General features: G+C 38.9%; 1 protein-coding gene across 2 annotated transcripts in view; it reads left to right on the forward strand.

Moving 5' to 3' along the window:
* Positions 1-23,296, forward strand: part of CACUL1 (CDK2 associated cullin domain 1) — an 82,319-nt gene that overhangs the window by 20,030 nt on the left and 38,993 nt on the right. For both annotated transcript variants that reach the window (XM_073904126.1, XM_025880540.2), the window contains exons 2-3: positions 10,437-10,563; positions 11,735-11,837. In XM_073904126.1, the coding sequence (XP_073760227.1) occupies positions 10,437-10,563; positions 11,735-11,837 (230 nt within the window). The remainder of the gene's footprint in view (positions 1-10,436; positions 10,564-11,734; positions 11,838-23,296) is intronic.

Genomic DNA, 23,296 nt, shown 5'->3' on the forward strand with positions numbered 1-23,296 from the left:
ATTTCTATTTTTTGGAACAGTTTCAGAAGAATATTCTTCTTTAAATGTTTGGTAGAATTCCCCTGGGAAGCCATCTGGCCCTGGGCTCTTGTTTGTTGGGAGATTTTTGATTACTACTTCAATTTCCTTAGTGGTTGTGGGTCTGTTCAGGTTTCCTGTTTCTTCCTGGTTCCGTTTTGGTAGTTTATACATCTCTAGGAATGTATCCATTTCCTCCAGATTATCTAATTTGCTGGCATATAGTTGCTCATAATATGTTCTTATAATTGTTTGTGTTTCTTTGGTGTTGGTTGTGATGTCTCCTCTTTTTTTTAAGATTTTATTTATTCATTTCAGACACAGAGATGGAGAGATAGAGAGAGAGCATGAGCAGGGGGAGAGGCAGAGGGAGAGGGAGAGAGAGAACCAGGCTCCGCGCTGAGCCAGGAGCCCAATGTGGGGCTCGATCCCAGGACCCTGGGATCAGGACCTGAGCCGAAGGCAGATGCCCAACCATCTGAGCCACCCAGGCACCCCAGTGATGTCTCCTCTTTCATTCATGATTTTATTTCTTTGGGTCCTTTCTCTTTTCTTTTTGATAAGTCTGGCCAGGGGTTTATTAATCTTAATTCCTTCAAAGAACCAGCTCCTGGTTTCGTTGATCTGTTCTACTGTTCTTTTGGTTTCTATTTCATTGATTTCTGCTCTGATCTTTATTATTTCTCTTCTCCTGCTGGGTTTAGGCTTTATTTGGTGGTCTTTCTCCGGCTCCTTTAGGTGTAGGGTTAGGTTGTGTATTTGAGGACTTTCTTGTTTCTTGAGAAAGGCTTGTATTGCTATATACTTCCCTCCTAGGACCACCTTTCCTGCATCCCAAAGATTTTGAACAGTTGTGTTTCGTTTTCATTTGTTTCCATCAATTTTTAAAATTCTTCTTTAATTTCCTGGTTGACCCATTCATTCTTTAGTAGGGTGCTCTTTAGCCTCCATGTATTTGAATTCTTTCTGACTTTCCTCTCGTGATTGAGTTCTAATTTCAAAGCATTGTGGTCTGAAAATATGCAGGGAATGATCCGAATCTTCTGGTACCGGTTGAGACCTGATTTGTGACCCAGGATGTGATCTATTCTGGAGAATGTTCCATGGGCACTAGAGAAGAATGTGTATTCTGTTGCTTTGGGATGGAATGTTCTGAATGTATCTGTGAGGTCCATCTGGTCCATTGTGTCATTTAAAGGCTTTATTTCCTTGTTGATCTTTTGCTTAGATGATCTGTCCGTTTCAGTGAGGGGGGATGTTAAAGTCCCCTACTATTATTGTATTATTGTCGATGTGTTTCTTTGCTTTTGTTATTAATTGGCTTATATAATTGGCTGCTCCCATGTTAGGGCCATAGATATTTAAAATTATTAGATCTTCTTGTTGGATAGACCCTTTAAGTATGATACAGTGTCCTCGTCTCTTATTACAGTCTTTGTTTTAAAATCTAATTTGTCTGATACAAGGATTGCCACCCCAGCTTTCTTTTGATGTCCATTAGCATGGTAAATGGTTTTCCACCCCCTCACTTTCAATCTGGAGGTGTCTTTGGGTCTAAAATGAGTCTCTTGCAGACAGCATATCGATGGGTCTTGCTTTTTTTCCAATCTGATACGCTTTGTCTTTTGGTTCGGGGCATTTATTTAGCCCATTTACACTCAGGGTAACTATTGAAAGATACGAATTCAGTGCCATTGTATTGCCTGTAAGGTGACTGTTACTGTATATTGTCTCTGTTCCTTCTGGTCTATGTTACTTTTAGGCTCTCTCTTTACTTAGAGGATCCCTTCCAGTATTTCTTGTAGGGTTGGTTTGGTGTTCGCAAATTCTTTTAGTTTTTGTTTGTCCTGGAAGTTTTTTTATCTCTCCTTCTATTTTCAGTGACAGCCTAGCTGGATATAGTCTTCTTGGCTGCATATCTTTCTCATTTAGTGCTCTGAATATATCATGCCAGTCCTTTCTGGCCTGCCAGGTCTCTGTGGATAGGTCTGCTGCCAGTCTCATGTTTCTACCATTGTAGGTTACAAACCTCTTGTCCCGAGCTGCTTTCAGGATTTTCTCTTTGTCTCTGAGGCTTGTAAGTTTTACTATTAGATGTTGGGGTGTTGACCTATTTTTATTGATTTTAGGAGGGCTTCTCTGTGCCTCCTGGATTTTGATGCCTGTTTCCTTCCTCAAATTAGGGAAGTTATCCAGTATAATTTGCTTCAGTATACCTTCTGCCCCTTTCTCTTTTTCTTCTTCTTCTGGGATCCCAATTATTCTAATATTGTTTTGTCTTATGGTATCACTTACCTCTTCAATTCTCCTCCTTAGTTTATCTCTCTGTTTCTCAGCGTCCTTATTCTCCATCATTTGGTCTTCTGTATCACTAATTCTCTCTTCTGCCTCATTTATCTTGCAGTTAAAGCCTCCATTTTTGATTGCACCTCATTAATAGCCTTTTTGATTTCGACTTGGTTAGATTTTAGTTCTTTTATTTCTCCAGAAAGGGATTCTCTAGTATCTTCTATGCTTTTTTCAAGCCCAGCTAGTATCTTTATCATCGTCATTCTGAACTCTGGTTCTGACATCTTACTAATGTCTGAATTGATTAGGTCCCTGGCAGTTGGTAGTGCCTGTTGTTCTTGTTTTTGAGGTGACTTTTTCCATTTTGTCATTTTGTTCAGAGAACAGATGAATGAGAGAACAAATGCTAGAAGGGTAACAACGACCCCAGAAAAATATACACTAAACAAATCAGAAGAGACCTGAAACTGGGGGGAAAAGAGAGGGGGGGAAAAAAGGAAGAGAATATGATCAGGCTGGTGAGTAGAACGGAGCCACACACAAGATTTTGGGTGTATTTTGGTCTGTTAGAAGAAACTGCCTCCCAAAATTTTAAAGAAAGAAAAACTTATATATATACAAAAATAAGGATAAATACAATGAAGGGATGGAGTATGATTGTAAAGTTAAAAATTAGAAAAGATTTAAAAGGAATTGACAAGTAAGAAGTTGGTTGAAAAAGGAAAGAAGAAAAATTCAAAAAAAAGATAAAGAAAATTAAAAAAAATTAACTTTGAAAGACTAAAGAATCATGGGAGAAAAGCCATGAATTCTATGTCCTGTATTCCCCTAGCGCTGGAGTTTTGCCGTTCTCATTGGTTGGTAAACTTGGTCTTGGCTGGCTGTTCGTGCTGATCTTCTTCTGGGGCAGGGGCCTGTTGCCGTGGTTCTCCAATGTCTTTGCCTGAGGCGGAATTGCCCCGCCCTTGCCAGGGGCAGGGCTAAGTAATCTGCTCGGGTTTGCTCTCCGTAGCTTTTGTTCCCTGAAAGCTTTCCCTACAGCTTTGGAGGATGAGAATGAAAATGGCGGCCTCCCGATCTCTGGCCCTGGGAGCTGAGAACTCGGGGCCCCGCTCCTCAGCGCGCCCCCAGAGAAAAGCTGTCAGTCACTCCTGTCTCCCCGGTCTCCGGCTGCACTCTGGGCTCACCTGGCCTGTGACCGAGCGTTTTTGTCTCTGGCACACGACCCCTTTGGAGCCTTTAAACCCAGCAGGTTCCTGCTGTGTGCTCCCGCGCCCCTCCTCCCAAGGGAAGAAGGGGAGTCTCCCCGGATCTGTTGCTTGTTGGGTCCGTGCTGGAAGAGCAGTGGCCCGACTGTGCCACAGATCACGGTTTATGGCAACCCCTAGCAGAGAGCCCACTCCTCGGCTCCGTCTCTGCAGCTGGCTTCCCCAATCCGATACCCGGGAGCTCTGCTGCACTCAGGCACCCGCGGTCTTTCTGTGACCCCGAGGGTCCTGCGACCACACTGTCCCAACGAGAGTTCCACCCCCCGCTTAGCCATTGGAGCGACGTCCCTCAGCGGAGCCGACTTCTAAAAGTTCTGATTTTGTGCTCCGCGGCTCTATCACTTGACGGTATTGGCTGATGGAGGCTCCCTCCCCCGCTGTCTATCTTCCCGAATATCGACTGGGGTTCACTTCTCCACACGTCCTATCTTCCAGAAAGTGGTCGCTTTTCTGTTCATAGAATTGCTGCTATTCTTTTCTTCGATCTCCAGTTCAGTTTGTAGGTGTTTGGAGTGGTTTGGTAACTATCTAGCTGAATTTCTGGGACCAGATGAAATTTAGGTCTCCTACTCCTCGCCATCTTGCTCTTCCTCCTTACTATTTTTTTTTTAATTGCAAGTTTTCTTAGGAACAACTAAGTATTACTATCATTTGTCAGTATCAAGTTATTTTCCTTTTGAGAGAAATAAGTAATTGGTCTTTTTTAGTTAATACCCCATTTATTTATCAGAATATACTACCTTGTTCTGATTTTGATTCTCCTGTTTTACTCTATTCCTTTTTTTCATTCCCAGAGGCTTCCCCTCATTCCCCAGACTCTGTTCTTAGCCTTCAGCTTCTTTCCGTTATTTGAAAGGGTTGTCATCCCCTTGTGCTGTAGAGAATAGAGCATTCTGCCAGGTCGTAATGTTTTGGAAAACACAAGTTTACTAGATTGTTACTGATGGATGGACACAGGGTGGCAACAAGAAGTCGTAATTTTTTTTCTGAGATCCCATATACTAGCCAGGGTTAAATAGAAAACCCAGAGCTTTTTGTCCTAGGCCATTCTTTCACCTTATCTAGTTGTAATTAATTATAGTTAATCTAAAAAATCATTGTGTTTGAAACATAATTTGGCGCCTCTTAAATTTGGCTTAATCATTTAATTCATAATTGATTTTGCTGTATTCTTAAGGAGTCAATTCTGAATGAAGGCGGTATTGGTGGGGAGAAAGGGATGTGAAAGAGTAGAACTTTAAGGAGTCTTTGATACGAAAACAGTTCCTCATTTTTCCTTTAAAATTTTTCTTTGATACATTTACACCTTTAATCGACTCTCCAAGTTGTTCAGAACAGACAAACCATGTGCTAGCAATCGAGAACAGAAACACACCTGTGATCCTGGCTGTCCTGTGGCTTTCAGACTAGAGCAGGTTTAAGAATCACCTGGAGGGCTTGGTAAACAGATTCCTGTATTGTGAATCACTCCCTGCTCCTCCCCAAGTTTCTGTTTTCAGTAGTTTTAGATTAGGGCCTGGCGTTTGGCATTTACAAGTTTCCAGGTGATGCCGATGCTGTTCTGGGTATCCTCATATTTGAGAACCACTGATAAAGGTAATGAGAGGTCTTTGCAGTAGACTAAGTATAAATTAGTAATACCTGATACGATTTCTGAATATATCTTCCTCTTTTAAACAAAGAAATAACAAAGAAATTCAAAAGAAATAGTAGAGCTTTGCTGGTTTGCTTCAGCCTGTGTGAAATAAAATATGCTTTAAACTTTAATTCCAGAATGACTGATAAGTGGTATGCTGTCAACTGTTTTTATAGTAAGCATTTATTTTGACTTTCATTAAATTAATTTACTTCACATATGTTATTGAGTACTTATCATGTGCTAGGCACTCTTTGGAGTTGGGGCTCTAGTAGTAAATTTCTCCTCCAGGGGGCTTATGTGTAGTTTGAGGGAGATCAGTAATAAATGTCAAGTTTTGATAAATTACTTGAATAAAAAAGTGTGAGAGTTGAACATATTTACTCCTACCTGGTATAAATTATATGTTTCTAATAGTTTCTTATTTATTAGTAAGCTGCTAATATTTCTTGAACCTTAGATTTCAACTATTCCATGTGTTTCAGACTTTTTATTTCACTTTATTTTAGTAAAGGTCAATTAAACAGCTTTCTCAGTAAGACTTAGACTGCATGAACTTGTTATCTTATGTGTTCCTAGCTTTAAGTCTTATGGCATGATGTTTTGAGGCCAACACTAGGGTTTTAACATTTTTTTGAACTTGACTGTCTCCAGAGAGCACTGCATCCTTCAGTTCTTTGTAGTGTTCATTGTTCTTTTTTATTTTTACACTAGGCCTGCTTTACTCGTCTGTGTTCCTGGCCTGGGCTTTGTTGGCTTTAGTTTGAAAAGAAGTGCATTATTTTCAAGCTGGAAAATCTAATCTAGATAAAATTTAGTATTTTTTTTTTAAGATTTTATTTATTTCTTTGAGAGAGAGAGAACGAGCAGGCGGGGAGGGGCAGAGGGAGAGAGAGAGAAGCAGGCTCCCTGCTGAGCAGGGGAGCCCAAGCGGGACTTGATCACAGGACCCTGGGATCATGACCTGAGCCTAAAGGCAGACACCTAATGGACTGAGCCACCCAGGTACCCCCCAAATTTAGTAATTTAATAGTAATTTCATTTTTGTTTAGTTTCCATGCTTTGTGTTTCTTTTTGTCAGTCTGAACTTTTTTATGGACAAAGTTGAAAGTGATTGACTACATTTCTCTAACAAGAAGATCTAGTTTTAAAATTCAGGACTACACACCACACACATTCACACACATGCTTTGTATATTTTTCAATCGGGTGGGTTGACATTAGCAAGGAAATACGAATACCTTAAAGTTTTTTGGATTGTTATTTTAAGTGTTGACTGCAGATTATGACTGCAGGTATGAAAAACCTTCCTAATCTTTGGCTAAGAGTATATACCGGTGTGTGTTCATTCTTCAGACTATCTGTGGTTCTTCTGATACTTGTCTGTATTCTCCTATTCTTTTGCTACTATGGTGAAGATTGGCTGGTTTCCTAGAAGGAAGTTATATTAGCTAGTATCTTAGTCCATTCAAGCCGTTATCACAATACCCGAGATTGAGTGGCTTATAAACAGCAGAAACTTATTTTTCACAGTTCTGGAGGCTGGGAAGTCCAAGATGAAGGTGCTGGCAAATTCAGAGTCTGGCAAGGACCTGCTTTCTGGTTCATAGTAGACTGTCTTCTTGCTGTGTCTTTACATGGCATAAGGGGTGAGGAAGCTCTCTGGGGGCATTAATTCCATTTGTGAGGATCTCACTCCCGTGACCTAATCACGTTCCAAAGGCCCCACCCAGTACCATCACATTGGAGGTTTAAGATTTCACCATATGAATTTTGGGGGAAGGGACACAAATATTCAGTCTACGACAGGTAGCATTTAAGGTCAACTGAATTGGCTACATGTTATTTCTCAAGCAAAATATATGTATAAATAGATTTTTATTTATATTTGGAAATGTAGAGTGGAAATAGATATGACTTTTTTTCATGTGGAAATAGGCTTTAAGATTTTCCGTGATCATGCCTTTTTCATTTTTGTTTTAAAGTCTCTTTTCAAAGATATTTAAAAGCAGAACATTAAAAACAAAACAAAAAATCCTGCCACATGAATTACCATCTCTGTAGTGGGAAGTCTCCGTTCTGTAGTTACAGCTGCAGGACTTTACATTTTAGATTCTTTTTCCTCCTTTGAATCTTTGTCTTGGTAATTTGCTGAGGTGTAAAGCCTGTAATGGAGAAGTAGGAGCGCTCTCCAACTGCAGCAGAGGCAGAGTTCATTGAACGCAGCAGCAGTTGGGTGCCCATGGGATTATGTTAATTCTGGGCTTCTGTACTTGAAGGTTTCTTTCTGAGCATATCACTTACCTTCTTTAAACTTCAACTTTTGGTGTAGAGCAGGTATGTGATATGGTTTAGGTGATAGATTGATCGGAGATTCAGTAACCTAGAATCCCGTAGTGAGAAAGCGATGTTCTTTTTAGTTATTTCCAGTTTTCTTCTTCAGTTTTCTTTGAGTCCTTCAAAAAGCAGAAAGATGGTATTTTGGAGCTAGTGTGTAACACTTATCAACATTGGCCAATCTCCATTTTTCACAGGGAGAGCAAGCTCCAGCTTCAGGCAGTAGGACACGGCTAGAATTTAATAATAACACTGTATTTTTTTCTGTATCACCTTTTGTTTAATGGAAAATGATACTGCTTTTCTATTTTGGATAGATTCTTCCCCCCCCTCCTTTTTTTAAAGCACAGATAGTTGTAAGCACAAGGGGGTGATTCTAGGATGCACCTGCAGGGGAGTGGCGACATGAGACAGAAAAGGTAAGGAAGCCAGTAAAGAAGTCACCACTGTGGACAACAGGAGTGTAAGCCCAGTGGGGAGCTCTGGTAGTCCGTGTAGCACATGCACCTCAGCCTTGTCTTACTCCAGAGTAAAAGGGAGATACTGGGATATTTATACTGAATTCTCGTTTACTTGAAGGCTCCTGGGGTTGTTAATTCTTCAGAACTTCCAAGCTGCCCCTCCTTCAGTCAGAGCAACTCTAAAAGCCAGAGGAGAACACTGAGGCAGATAATGGTTGGTGTTGACAGTGGCCTTTGTGGACAGAGTAAATGGATGGGGCACCAACAATTTCCACTGGACTTTGAAATATTCTGAGCTTCTCTTACATCCTCCTCAGCCTAGTAAACAGCAGCCCCATCCTGTGGTGCTCAGGCCACAAACTTTGGAGTCATCCTTGACTCCATCCAAACCAAGTCATCCATGTCTCCCATCCAAACCATCAGCAAATCTGGTTGGCTCAACCTCTAAAATTTATTCTAAATCTGACCTCTTTCACCCCCACTACTGCCACCTTGTTCAACCCCCATCACCTCACAGCCTCTTGACTGCTCACTCCTAACGTAGCAGCTGGATGAGCCATAGAAAACCTAAGTCAGATCACATCACTTCACCCAAAACCCTCCAAATGTCCCCATATTACTCAGAGTAAAGGAGTGGCCCCTAAGGCCCTCTGTGATCTGGCCTCCTCCATCCTTTTGTGTGTGCGTGTCTTTGTACATGCGTATATAGTTCTGTGTTTTTAGCCTTATGTGTAAGTCAAAACATTTGTTTCTTCTCCATTCCTTTCAGTGCAGGAATTCATTTGTCAAGATTTTCATTCTATCTTTACTACTACATCCTGGTTTATTTTTTGGTTTTGTTTTTTTTTAAATTTTCATACAGTAAATGTACTTTTTTATGGTATATACTTATGTTGGTTTTGGACAAATGCCTGGGGTGCTGTATCCACTAGGACTGGTTCTACACAAGAGTTCATTTTCCCAAGCTACCCTTTGTAGACAGTCCTCCCCACTTTCCAGCCTCTGGTCTGTTTTCCTCTTTATAGTTTTGACTTTACTAGCATCATATAAGTGAGAATCTTCTAATATGTAGCCATTTTGGTCTGATTCTTTCAGTTGGCAAAATGCATTTAAGATTATTCCATGCTCTATGAATCAATAGTTCATTCCTCAGGTGCCCTTTAGAATAAATTTACGCAAGAAAGAGTGAATTGATTTAAAGAAAATACTGAACAACAATGACAGGGGTGGTCCATACATATGAGAAACATTCTGAACCTGAATTTAGAAATCAGTAATGTGATAGAAAGTTGTTAGATAAAGGCTTTTTTTATCTGGTACTTCTGGCAGTAATTAGCCATGTACTCTTGGGGAAGTCAGCTCTTTGCTCCCCAGTTTCTGGTAAAATACATAGTAAAATACCTGATCTAGTAATTGTTGGCTCCGATCTCCTGAGATAGTGGTGGTTCATAAGACACAGAGTGTTGGGCACCTGGGTGGCTCAAGTAGATGAAGCCTCTGACTCTTGATTTTGGCTTGGATCATGATATTGGGGTTGTGGGATCAAGCCCCACTTCCGGCTCTGCTTGTCCCTCCCCTGCCTCTCAAATAAAAATAAAATCTTAAAAAAAAAAAAAAAAGTATTTTAGGCTCTTTGGATAGCTCTTTTCTCCAGGACAGGCGGGTAGTCACTCTTTTCCCCATTAGCATTTCATTGTTGTAAAGCAGCTGTTGGCCTGGATTTCAGAGTTGTTAGGACCAGCTGTTATAAAAACTTTATGAACCTTTAGTGAAGGACTAAGAGCCAGACAGGAGGAATAAGGTAAGCCTCATTGTAAGTCTCCAGGTTGTTGACTTTTTCTGTTGGGCTTATCAAGTGTGAGCTAGGTAGAATCTGAGTCAGAGCTGTAGTCATGTCCAGGAAGTGCTAGTGGTGCCAAAGATTCCTGCAAGTTTTTAGCAACCTCTTTTGTTACGGTAGCATTTGGACTTTAATCCCTGTAATCCTACTGTTAGGTAGATTTTCTCAGGGGTGTCTCTAAAGGTTGATTGTTGGGGTTCTAATTCCCTAGAACTTTATTGTGGTTCATGGATAGGCCATCTTGTCACCTCATTGATAATGTATATCAGAGGGTGTGTGTTTGAGAATGTGCCACTGTTAATAGATAACTGGAAAAGGAAACCAATGATGCTTGTTTTGTTTTTATTTTTAAGGACAGACTCATCGTCATTCCTTTTTACATCATAATTAATGGCTGTTTTAAAATCCCTGACAGGATTGCTGTTTTGTTTTTTTGAAATGGGATAGTAATTGAGTTGTATTTAGGTGATAAGAGTGTCAAAAGAAATTAAAGTAAGTGAAAGGAATTTGAGAGCACAAAATTGCTATGATTTGTGTTTACTTTACATGTGATACGTAGTAATATTTATTTTACTTTCTACTTTTAGTAATGAATGTTATAACTATTGAAGATTATAAGAGCACATACTGGCCAAAATTGGATGGTGCCATAGATCAGCTTTTAACCCAGAGTCCTGGTGACTATATCCCCATATCCTATGAACAGATATACAGGTAAGTCAAGATATCATTTGCCTGGGTTTGAGAGGGTATATTAAGGTTCATGACACTTGAAATATGGCAGTATGTGTACACATGTAATATTATGTCAGGTGAGGATCTGTAGGTTATTTGTATATTCCACAGTTGGAGGTTGGAGGTCTGATTTATACTTTGTCCTTCAGAATCGGCTCTCAAGTCAAGGTAGACTTAAGACCACCTCACTTAGACGTCTTCCCATCTTAGCCTGCCACCACCCCCCCCATACATAATGAAGAAACTTTGGAGGTCAGTGAAAAAGACAAGAATGACAAGTATCTGGCACGGAAGTACATATTTTTTTATCTCACACGGAGACCCTAGTTTAATCTGTTGATTTTTATTAACACACAATCCTAACTATCTGTGGTTATTTTGTTTCCCAGGTCCTGGTACATGGAAGCAGCAAATTAGTGAGGATCTGGGGTGGGACATGAGATCAGCCTAGTCACAAAGGAGGAGGTGACAATTGTGTTGTTCTACACAAGTGATGCACAAAGAGGTTACATTACAAACCTTTTTGTGAGTTAGAGTTATTGCTAATTATCACTCTCTCCCTTATTTTGACATTCGTTGAAGTGAAAGAATGAGAGAGAAGCTGGTTTGTAAGTAGTTATCGTAGTCAGATTTTCAGATGATCACCCAATAGTAGATTATCTAGTACTGACAAAATGTGTAATGCAGTACTCAGAAAGATTTACAGCTGGTAGTAGTATCTCTTTCATCTGAGCACTGATTGGGGCAACGTAAATTTCTATTTAAAAGTTATGATTGGTTGGGGTGCCTGGGTGGCTCAGTCAGTTGTGTCTGACTCTGAATTTCTGCTCAGATCATGATCTCAGGGTTGTGAGATTGAGCCCTGTGGTTGGGCTCCTTGCTCAGTGCAGAGTCTGCTTGAGATCCTCTCCCTCTGCTCCTCCCCTGTTCGAGTGTATGCATTCTCTCTCTCTCTCTCTCTCTCTCTCTCTGTCTCTCTCTCTCTGTCTCTGTCTCAGATAATAAAAAAAGTTGTGATTGGTCACTTTATTTAGGCCTGAATTAATCATTTGATGACTAGTGGCTGTATATCCGAAGTATGCGTTCATCTTAGGTTGAATGAAGTGCTTCATTGTTAACTTGGTTTTTCTGTTTTGGTTTTTTTCCACAGTTGTGTGTATAAATGTGTCTGCCAGCAGCACTCAGAACAGATGTACAGTGATCTGATTAAGAAGATAACTAATCACCTAGAGCGAGTCTCAAAGGAGCTGCAGGTAAAGAACTGATCATATTGATTTTTGCTTCCTTCGGATTTTTGGAATTAGTATATGTAATATATATTTGGAGGCTTATTAATTTGATAATGGTATAAATTTACAAATATTTCCTAGATGAATATTGACCAAATTATCTAACCTTTAGAATAAATTGTTAGAAAATTAGATATAAATTGTGGAACTTTTTAGATTAAATATATTTCAGACTTTAACTGATGCCATTTATTACTATGTTAGTGTTTCTTTTATTTAAAACTGTGTTATTTCTGCTAACTTCAGTATTTGATGACTTTTAATATAAATGTATATATTAATTTTTTACTGTAACTTTTTTTGGTATTCTCTTTGAAGAGTGGTATTTGCCTGCTAGTTTCTGATATTTGCTAATATAAGAACAACTGAAGTCAGCATTTTGTTGATAAGCCCTCTAGAGATGAACATCATCCCAGCTGTAAAATCTGGGTGGGAGCAAGTTGTGGAAATAACTCTCTTGAAGGAAGCGCTTGGCCTCAGATCCCTGCCCCTCCCTGCCTTGGTGAAGTTTCCAGTGCTTGCAGGTCAGGGACTGTCTTTATGCCAGGGCCAGATGATATTTTGGTTCTGGTGTAGAAGTCACATGATGTGGAGAAAAGTCACCCAGCAGTAGATGAGCAGGTCCATACCACACTTAGGAAGTGCTCCAGCAATTCTGTAACATCCACAGTTTCTAGCAACTGCTGAGGCGTGCTTTGGCCTTGAATGTTGTTCCGCACTTACTCTGTGGTCTGGGGGATCTTGGTCTTGTTTATCCCACACAGATGTTGCACTAAAGTAGCTTTTTTTTTTAATTATAATGAGAGCTATGTTTATCATAGCCAAATATATACTTTTCCTGTTGTTAGAGTGTAAACTATTTTCTTAATCTTTTTGCCACTAAATGTGAAATCTTTACTCATTTAACAAATATATTTAGTACCTAGACATTGTATCTAGGCTGTAGATGAAACCCAAGATCCATGTATTCTAGCTTGGAGTTACTTGCTTACTAATTCTTGACTCTACCCTTGCTCTTATTTCTCACATCCAGTTTATTACCAAATCTTGTTTACTCCCTGTTTCTCTCTTAGCCCTTGTCTGCTTCTGTTCACTTGCCACTACCAGTCCAGCTACCATCCAGCCTTTCAGTGTTTTACTGAAATGCTCATCTTAGCTGGCTCTGCCTCTAGTCTTTGCACCTCTTGCTTATTCTTCATTTCTGTCAGAGTGGCTGTTTCTAAAGCACAAATCTGATTATCATTTTTCTGTTAGATTGAAGTTTAAACTTTTTAGTATGATTTAGGAAGCCTTTGTCTGATTAGGAATCATTGTCTGATTCCTTCTTATTTCTGTGGCCTGATACATTACGTCTCTTTCCTGCATACCGAACTTTTTCACTTCCTTGAACAGTTTATGTACTCTCTCACTTCTTGGCTTTTGCCATGTTAACTTGACTGCCTGGAGCATTCTTTGTTTTTCTCTGTCCTCTTATTTTTTGGTCAGTGTGAACATACCATTTTGGCTGCAGGTTGGACATCATTTGTTTTGGAAAACATTCACTGATACCTTGTTCTCCCAAGCCTGGGTTTGGGGCACGCCTCATCTGTGCTTCTAACACCCAGTATATTATTGTCGTTTATCTGCGTATTTCTTTTGTAGCTGTGTCTGTCCCTCCCTCTGTCCCCAGTATTATTTTCTGAAAGGACAGAGGAACATGTCTGCCTTCTTTGTTATTGTATTGTTAGTCTACTGAATGAAATGTATATCAAATGTTTACCAATAAATAATTTACTGCTTGTTTGAATAAAGTTTTTCTAGTGATCATGCTTTTTAACGTCAAGTGTTAGGTGTTTTTGGGGGTTCAGGGAGTACCAGGGCTTTCATTAGATCAGCAAAGAACTCAGTATCCTCAAAAAGAATTGTTTTATTAACACTAGTTTGCTATTACTGAAATAATACTAAATAATTTTCTGAAACAGAAAGCAAACCATTTCAGTTCAAATTATCAGGACAAAGTATATGACTTGCTTATTTATATCTATGAAATGTGAGTTGGAGATTTTATAATGTGTTACACTTGGGCTCTGACTTCACATGTAGATCATGAATTTGACCAATAGAACTGTGATTTGCTGAATTCATTTGTCATATTGGAACTTTTGCTTAAGTGGATTTTTCTTTTTCTTTTTTTAAATATTTTTAAAAAATATTTTATTTATTTATTAGAGAGAGAGGATATAAGCAGGGGTAGGGGCAGAGGGAGAGGGAGAAGCAGATTCCCTCCTGAGAGGGAGTCCAACCTGGGTCTCAATCCCAGGACCCTGAGATCATGACCTGAGCCAAAGGCAGATGCTTAACCAACTGAGCCACCCAGGTGCCCCTGGATTTTTCTTGTATTAGTTTTATTAAGCGCTGTAAGACCTCTTTTCATTCTTACAGTTAGAATGTTGTTATAAAATATTTTGCAAGTTGGAGGGCACTGTAATATGATATTATCAAGCTCAATGTAATTGGTAGTTTTGGAAGGCCACTTGGCCACATTTTTGCCATGAGTTTGCTTGATCAATTGTCAGTAATATGAAGATAACTTGTTACTTGCCTAGCTGGACTGTCCTGGGGTACCAGTACTTTGAAGTCACTGAGGTTCAGAGAGTAAGTTTCTGAGGTTTTGGAGAATGGTCCCTGTCAGTACTGTCTAGAGTTTCCTCATTCTTTATCATGAAAGTCTGATTGTTCATTACACCTTACTTTATTAATGCACCTTCATTTATTTAACTGTTTTTTGAGGAATTTTTACATTGCTTCCAGTCTTTGGCTGTTACTAACAGTGTTACAGCGTTGACTACATCCAACCATACTTCACAAAAGTTGTACCAAAGTTGCACTCCAACCAGTTACATATATATCAGTGAAATGTCTGTTTTCCCCCACCTTTGCTAATACAGCATAAGAGTAAATAATTTTTGCATTATATAGTAGGAATTTTTATTAAAAACTAAAATGTAAGAGTGCTATCTCTTTTGATGTTAGCATTTTGGAAACCATCCTGATAAATGTAAAGGTAATATATGATGTAAAACCAGGGAATTTAGTTGATTTTTAGAATCAATACATGTTCTACTTGGAGTTCAGCAGTATGGCCTGAAAAAAAAATCTTACTTTAGAATGATACCTTTTGTAAGATTATAAAGTCTAACCATTATTAAATGTCCTGGTGAAGTGGATAAAAACATGGGGACCTTGGTTTTGGTCTCAATTCTGCCACGCAGCTGCTGTGTGCCTTTTGATTAAACATGCTAATATAATCTTATAAATTTTCTCAACATTGAAATGAAGTGGCTTTACTGAAATATCTGGTTGCTTTAAGCAGAGTTCTAAGGTAACTTGTCTCCTACTTCCTGCTTGGCCAGTGCTTCTTCATTGTTTTCCCAGGCTTAAACTCATTAGTGTTCACCTGTGTGAAGTGTTCTGGAGTCTTCGTGCTCCCCTCAAAACAAAACGGACCATTGGAATTTCTTCTTCTGTGGACTCATAGCATCTTGGCAATAACAACCCTGTTAGCAGTGATTGTGTTGTATTATTTCTGCATCCATGTCTAGCCACCTGACAGGTCCTCCTTTGAGGGCAGGGACTCTGTCATGTGTGTCTTTTTATCCTTCATGTCTGGCCGAGTCACAACTCAGCAAATGATTGTTGAGTGAATGCTCAGCAACCAAAATTGACCTATACCATGGAAAGAGTAGCATAATTAGTTTCACATGATCACTAATCTTTATGTTCTCTAGACGTTTAGGCATTTTATTAATTTATTTAGTGTTCAGTTAATTTGGTTTATTAATTTATTCAGTGTCACAAATATGTGGCATAATGTACTTTATAGAGACCTTAAGGGTGCTTTTCCTGTGGAACAGAACAGGATCCATGAGCCAGAAAAGTTGTATTTGGTTGGAACGTTTTGTTTGCTGCTCTGATTTTAGAAACGAAATACTGTTAGCACGAGCTAAAACGAGAGTGGGATGAGTTGCATTTGGCAGATAATCAGAAATGTAGTGCTAGTGTTGATAAATCAATAAGCTGGACCTTTGGGGTGTGGGCCTTTGTCTTTCAAGGGCATCTTAAAATAGCTGCTGGTTTGTATGGTTTACATGTCGGAGTGATTTATTCATCTCCATCAAAAGGTATATCCTGATGGTGAGACTGAAGAGTATATGGAATAATGTTCCATATTCTCCAGTTATTGACTTAAAAACTAGAGAATACTATTTTCAGAGATTTAAAAAGATTTTAATTTGTTAAACCTAAATGTTCTTATGTAAGAGTATAATCTAACATGCTACCTCTTAAAAAAATCATTTCTTTCTTTCATTTTAAAAGAAACAATGACTTCTCCATCACTTCAGTAACTTTACTTATTTTAAAAGGCTTTATTTATTTATTTGAGAGAGAGAGAGCACGAGCAGGGGGAGGGGCAGAGGGAGAAGCAGACTTCCCGCTGAGGAGGGAGCCTGATGACTCGAGCCGATCCTGATGGTGGGGCCCATCCCAGGACCCCGGGATCATGACCCGGGCCGAAAGTATACATTTAACTGAGCCACCCAGGCGCCCCTCATTTTAGTAACTTTAAAAAACTTTTTGTTATTAAGTTTATTAAGTCACTAAAATCACTTAACTAGCTAACCCCACTTAGTATTTCGCTTACTATTATATTACATTGCATGTAAATTTCTACTTTTCTGTATACTACTAGGTTGTGTGAACTGTAACAGTGTATTTTGCCTTAGTTTTTTTTAAACCATTCTCCCCTGCCCTTTGCGCTTAACTCCTCTCTTCTTTAAATGTGATAAATTCTCTATTAATATATTTTCCTTTTTCCATGTCTCCAGAGCCTCAGACATGAGTTTCCAGTCCTGATTTTTTTTTAATATACCAATGACTGGAAATAGATGAGTGGTTTCCTAGTTTAGTGAATAATAATTCTTTTAGTTTTGGAAAATTCTGTTGAAACTTCTAGCAATCATCATACTTTGGTGAGGGCTCAGACCAGAGTCTTCAAATGTCTGTTGAACATTTCAACTTGGATTTCTTCTTGTGGATACCTCATATTTGTGTCTAACTCTGAATTCTTCTTCATCCAAATCATTTTCACTCTCAGACTTGAGATTTCATGTTCATCTTTGACTCCTTTTTTCTCCCTTAACTCTTGTTCCCCGGTGATTGTCAAGGTTGATAGAACACTTTCGTTTCTCTTGCCTCTCCCCTTTCCTTCTTCACGGCATTATTGGCACATGTCTGCAGTATTCTCCTAATTGGTTTGTTTTTCTCTATTATTTGTTTTTGGCTGAATAAACTTCTAAAATCACTAATTTGATGGGCATATTTTCTTGTTCAAAAACCTTAAAGACTCCCTACTGTCTTTCTCAGTCACAGTTGATTTTTTGGTTAGTATAAGAAACTGAGCTGGGTGATTTGTTGCAGGGGTTCCTAGGGGGCAACCTGATGTAGCCAGTGCTTTTCATCCAGGTGTGCAAGGGACTCTATTAGGTATAGCAGCAGATATGTGATTGATAAGACTAGGTAATGTGGACCAACCCTCCTACTGATAACGATTTAAAAAATAAACAAGGTTGCTAATAAAAAAGTAAAGAATTATAGGACCAAGATCTGAGAGAGGAAGGAAACCCAGAGAGGGGAGTCTAGCATTTGAGCCATTTTTCTGCTAGGGGCACCTGTTTATTCTGGAAGGGGAGGCTAATAGGCTGAGATATTTAATAGAATTTTGATGGGCTTCTGGGGGTAGGATGATAAAAATTGGGAATTTAGGGTCCATCACACCTGAGGGATCACATCCCAGGAGTAGTAAGAATAATAACTTAAAGACTATTGTAGCCAGAGCCTGATTCCTGATGCACTAAGATGGTCTGGACTTACTGGTACCTCTAGTTGCTTACCAGAAGCAAAAGTAAATTCTCTCTGGAGAAAGATAACATTATCCTAGGCATCAAATTAGTTGCAGTTTTTCATAAACGGTATCTGAGGTGAGCATAAAAGTAAGAGAAATGGTAAAATACATTTTTAGACAAGAATTGAGAGAATCCATCACCAGTAGTCTCTCACCTTAGAGAAATAATGAAGAGTATTTTTCAGTGAAAAAGGAAATGTTCCTAGATGAAAACTGGAGAATCAGGTAGGAATGAAGAACAACAGAGAAGATAAGTATGCAAGTGTAGAATAATAATGATAATGTTTTATAGGGCATAAAATATATATAATCAAAACACATGACAATTGCATGTAAGGTGGATAGGAGTCAATGGATTTAAAAATGTTCTAAGGCCCTTGCATTGTGTCAGAAGAGGTAAAAGTACTAATTTAGTTTATTAGATTGATATAACAAGGATGCAGTCTGTAATTCTAGGATAACCACTAAAAGAATGGTAAAAGAAAGTATAATAAACAGGATAATGGAGAATATGGAATAATTTTGAAAGTAAAGAAGTCAAAGGATTTTAAAAAAGGTACAGAGAACAGATGGGACACATAGAAAACTAATAGTAAGATAATAAATTTAAACTTCCGGGGCGCCTGGGTAGCTTAGTTGTTAAGCATCTGCCTTCGGCTCAGGTCATGATCCCAGGGTGCTGGGATCGAGCCCCGCATCGGGCTCCCTGCTCCATGGGAAGCCTGTTTCTCCCTTTTCCACGCACCCTGCTTGTGTTCCCTCTCTTGCTGTGTCTCTCTTTGTCAAACAAATAAGTAAAATCTTAAAAAAAAATAAAAAAAATAAATTTAAACTTCCATCTATCGTTATGTGAAATGTTGAAGACTAAGGGAAGTAAGCAGATTATTAAACTAAATGAAATTCTGCAACTTTACTAAATGCTGCTAATATGAGGCAGCATATTTAGCATACTTTTAGACAGAAGGATTGTAAATAAATGATCGAAAAAGATACACAAACATTAACCAGAAAGAAAGATGATCTATAACTACATTGATTTTGTAAAAAGTGGTAGAATCAGAGCAAGAGGTATTATTGGATATAAAGAAGACTTTTTATAATGAAAAGTTCCAGTTCCAGGAAGGTAACATTTCTAAATGTGTATGCACCCAATAATATAGCCACAAAAATTAACAGACCCAAAAAAACAAACAGACCAATCCACAATCATAATGAGAAGTTAACGCATCAATGACATTAGTAGCATTTAGTTCAAGAAATTAGAAAAAGAATACAAAGGAAACCTGAAGAAAGAATTAGGTCACAGTCTTTGCTAGTGGACCTTTGGAACAATAGTATTCAGGGAACTGTGGTTCAAAGCAGAATAAGAAAGTGACCTGTTTGACTAAAGGTGAAATAGCCAAAGCCAGATGGAGGAATTAAGAGGAAGTGGCATTAAAAACAAATCGCCATGGGGGCTCTTGGGTGGCTCAGTCAGTTAAGCGTCTGCCTTTGGCTCAGGTCATGATCCCAGGGTCCTGGGATGGAGCCCTGCATCATGCTTCCTGCTCAGCTGGGAGTCTGCTTCTCCCTCTCCCTCTGCCCCCTGCTCATGCTGTCTCTCTTTGCTTTTTCTTTACCAAAGAAATAAATAAAATCTTAAAAAAAATTTAAAAAATGAATGCCATGAAGAATGGGTAGTTGTTGGGATGCCTGGGTGGCTCAGTCGGTTAAGCGGCTGCCTTCAGCCCAGGTCATGATCCCAGGGTCCTGGGATCGAGTCCCGCATCAGGCTCCTTGCTCAGTAGGGAGCCTGCAGCTCCCCCTGCTTGTACTCTCACTCACTCTCTCTCGCCTATGCTCTCTCTCTCTCTAGCAAATAAATAAATAAAATCTTTAAAAAAAAAAAAGAATGGGTAGATGTTTGGGGAGAGGGCTATTTAGGCTCAGAGAACTTCATAAGCAAAGGCAGTTTTTGGAGAGGTTTGGGTAGCAAGGAGTGGTCCTATGAGGATAGAGTGTGGTGTTTGAGGGAGATTGGGAGGAGATAAGGCTGAAAAAGGCAGATTGGAGCCAAATTGTAGAAGCCCTTAAATACCAGGAGTGGCATCTTAGAAAGATTGATGTGGAATACAAGAGAATACAAGATGGGTTAAAGTAAGAAAGAATGGGAGGTAGGGAAATAATGGTTGCGGTAGACCAGGTGAATTACAGGCCCATGGTTCTTTATCTGCAATTCCAAAATCCAAAAAAGGCTTTGCAAATGGATTTTTCTTTGTGTAAGTTTGGTGTCAAAACTCATGTGGTAGTAAAACTTGGTATAAACTCGTGAGGAATTTGGAGGGGACATTCATACATTTCTTTTCCCAAAATATCAATGTGTTATGTATTTTCACCTAGAAATATGAATGTGTTGACATTCCCAATCTCTACTGGGTATTTTATATAATACATTGTGTAGCTATCAAGATACCTTCTAAATCTGAAAAGTTCTGAATTATGGCACACATTCAGCCCCAGGAATCTTGGACAGGAAATTGTGGAGGTGTTGGTAATGGGAAGGAAGAAGTATCTAGGACGCATTGCAGGGATCAGAGAAACAGTATAGCTAAAACCATGACCAGTTGGAAGAGAGGCAGGGTGAGAGGATTGAGAGATCGATTTGGTTTCCATAGAAAGTTGGCAGTTGCTAGAGGGGACTTGAGGAATGGGGAAGGAGGCTGCTAGTGGTTTGAGAATGTCAAGGTCAGCAAACATTGAATGTCCGTGTGAGCACGTGTGCTAGATGCTTAGGCTGCAGAGATAATGAAAATGTAGGTTTATTCTTTAGTACTGCTTAGGGGAAAGGTGTAATGATCATTTTAATATACTGAATGTGATGAATAATAGGATAGAGATAAGAAATGAATCACAATTCTTGCTAATTTTCCCCCTTGTAAAGTGTCTCAAATTTATCCCATGCCATGTGCCTAGTTTAGATTCTCATTGGTACTTGGCTGAAAAATAGAGAAAGATTCTAGTTTGTGCCTTGACTGTACATCTTGCATCAGTCCATTGTGTTTTTTTCAGACTTAAGTCATCCATTTTCTTTTTTTTTTTAAGATTTGTTTATTTGATGGGGGAGGGGCAAAGGGAGAGGGAGAAAGAATCTCAAGCAGAGTTGCTGAGTGGGGGAGCCGCTCGATCCACAGAATGTGGGGCTTGATCCCATGACCCTGAGATCATGACCTGGGCTGAGCCACCCAGGTACCCCTCATAGCATTTGTTTTTGTAAACTTTGGCTCTCTATGTACCTAAAGAGCAAAGACCATACATACTCCTTAGCAAGGATTTCAGGGCTCTCCACACTGTGAACTCAGCAAGATAGTGTAACATTATTTTGCTATTAAAATTTAAATGGGCTGTGTGTTTTCATCTTTGTGTATTTTCTCATTTGGTTTCTTTTGCCACTGTAGTTGACCCATGAACAATGTGGGGGGTTGGGGCACCAACCTCCCAAGCAGTTGAAAATCTGAGTATAACTTTTCACTCCCCCAGAACTTAACTACTAATAGCCTGCTGTTGACTGGAAGCCTTACTGACAACATAAAGAGTCGATTAACACAGATTTGTATGTTATATGTGTTATATACTGTATTCTTATAATAAAGGATATGTTAAGAAAAATCATAAAGAAGAGAAAATATGTTTACAGTGCTGTACTGTATGAAAAAAATCCACGAATAAGTGGACCCATGTAGTTCAAACCCATGTTGTTTGAGGGCCTAGCTCCCCCTTTCTGCAGAGGGGGCATTCTCCTTGTCTGTTAGGGTTTGCTGAGCTTTTTTAACTTCAGTGTTCCAGGCAGACTTCATGAATCACTTTCTCTACTTTGATTCTGGAGCACTGTATTTGTGTTGCTACTATCGTCCTTAGTTTAGCACTTTGGCATAGGTTTAGTTACCAAGGAGGATGCCATCTTTGTGGCATTGTGAGCTTCTAGAGGGCCGGAATCCTGATGTACTAGTGTTGGTTTCTTTTGGCCTATTGTAATTTTGAACTAGTTAAGTACTCATTAGATAAAGGTGCTGATCATAATGCTATTGACCAAATGTTTGCATTTCTCTTACTTTTCAATACATGGTAAGACTATACGTCTCTATCACATTGAAATTAGACTTAGGCTTTGGCCTGTGAATTGTGAATTCAAGTGAGGTATGTATGGTTACGTGTGTACCGAAAGATCTGAAGCCCTTAAGATCAGTTGTCCAAATTTCCGTGTTTCCCTTTGCCTGCCAAGGGAATGGTGGTGGATGGTAGAGACTCTCTTATCCTGGGTCCCTGGGTAAGTATGTTTTTTTTTTTCCTCGATTTTTAACCCATTAAAAAAAATTTTTTTGAGATACAATCACATACTCTAACATTCACCTTCTTAAAGTGTACGAACTCATTGGTTTTCAGTGTAGTCACAAAGTTGTGCAGCCATCACTGCTAATTTCAGGACATTTTAGTTACCCCAGAAAAGAAAGCTAGTCATCATTGGCACTAGTGCCCTATCCTTCCCTTCTCTTAGCCACTGGCAACCACCAGTCTACTTTCTGTCTCTGGATTTGGGGCTATTCTGGACATTTCATAGAAATGAAGTTAGACAATATGTGACCTTTGGTGTCTGGCTTAATTAATTTACAATGTTTTCAAGGTCCATTCATGTTTGTATCATGATTAATACTTCATTTCTTTTTATGGCTGAATAACATTCCATTGTACTACATTTTATTTATCCAAACTTTGTTTAAGTCACTGAGATTTTAAGGGTTGTTTTTTGACTGATACAAAAAGTATTTGAATTGACAATATTTAGAATATCCTGTTTGGATCACCATTTGGATAATTGAGTTTAATGTATATAACATTCTTTACTCTTAAAATTTTCCTTAAGTGACACTTCCATATTTTGATTATTTTGTGTACAACTGAATCCAGAATCCATTAGAGCAGTCGTGAGGCACTTTTCCCCCATGTAATGTTGATAAATTATGTATTAACGCACTTTATCCTGTTGAGAGTATATTTTCACTTTTACTACATAAAAACTGTTTTGATGTTTTGATCTGCTAGCTTTATAGCCAGTAACCCATTAACAAGTGGGTTCCTTCCAGCAGTTTGTCAGTGATTTGGAACTTACACTGTACATTACGTGCACATACAGAGAGTGTTTAAACAGACTTGGTTCCCAGGCCAGGCCAGTAACATTAAATAAAGCATTAGGAAAACCACCAATAATATTAACCTGAGTTCAGGTCCTCAGGAGAGACCACAAACACAGAGGTGGAGAAGAAAAGTGTCGCAGTTTTTGTTATCCCAATAGTGCTGAATTTGGGACAGTTTTAATGACTTATTTGTCAACTAACTAATTACATTTTAACCATTTATTTTAATAAGATTACAGTTTTGATATCTTTTGGGCTAAATACATCTTGGTTGAGGTAAATATAATTTGACTCTCAAACCTATTAGTAATAAT

Source organism: Callorhinus ursinus, unplaced genomic scaffold, assembly GCF_003265705.2.
Source record: "Callorhinus ursinus isolate GAN/ISIS: 27379988/994484 unplaced genomic scaffold, GSC_fseal_2.0 scaffold20, whole genome shotgun sequence".
Classification (NCBI taxonomy): Eukaryota; Metazoa; Chordata; class Mammalia; order Carnivora; family Otariidae; genus Callorhinus; species Callorhinus ursinus.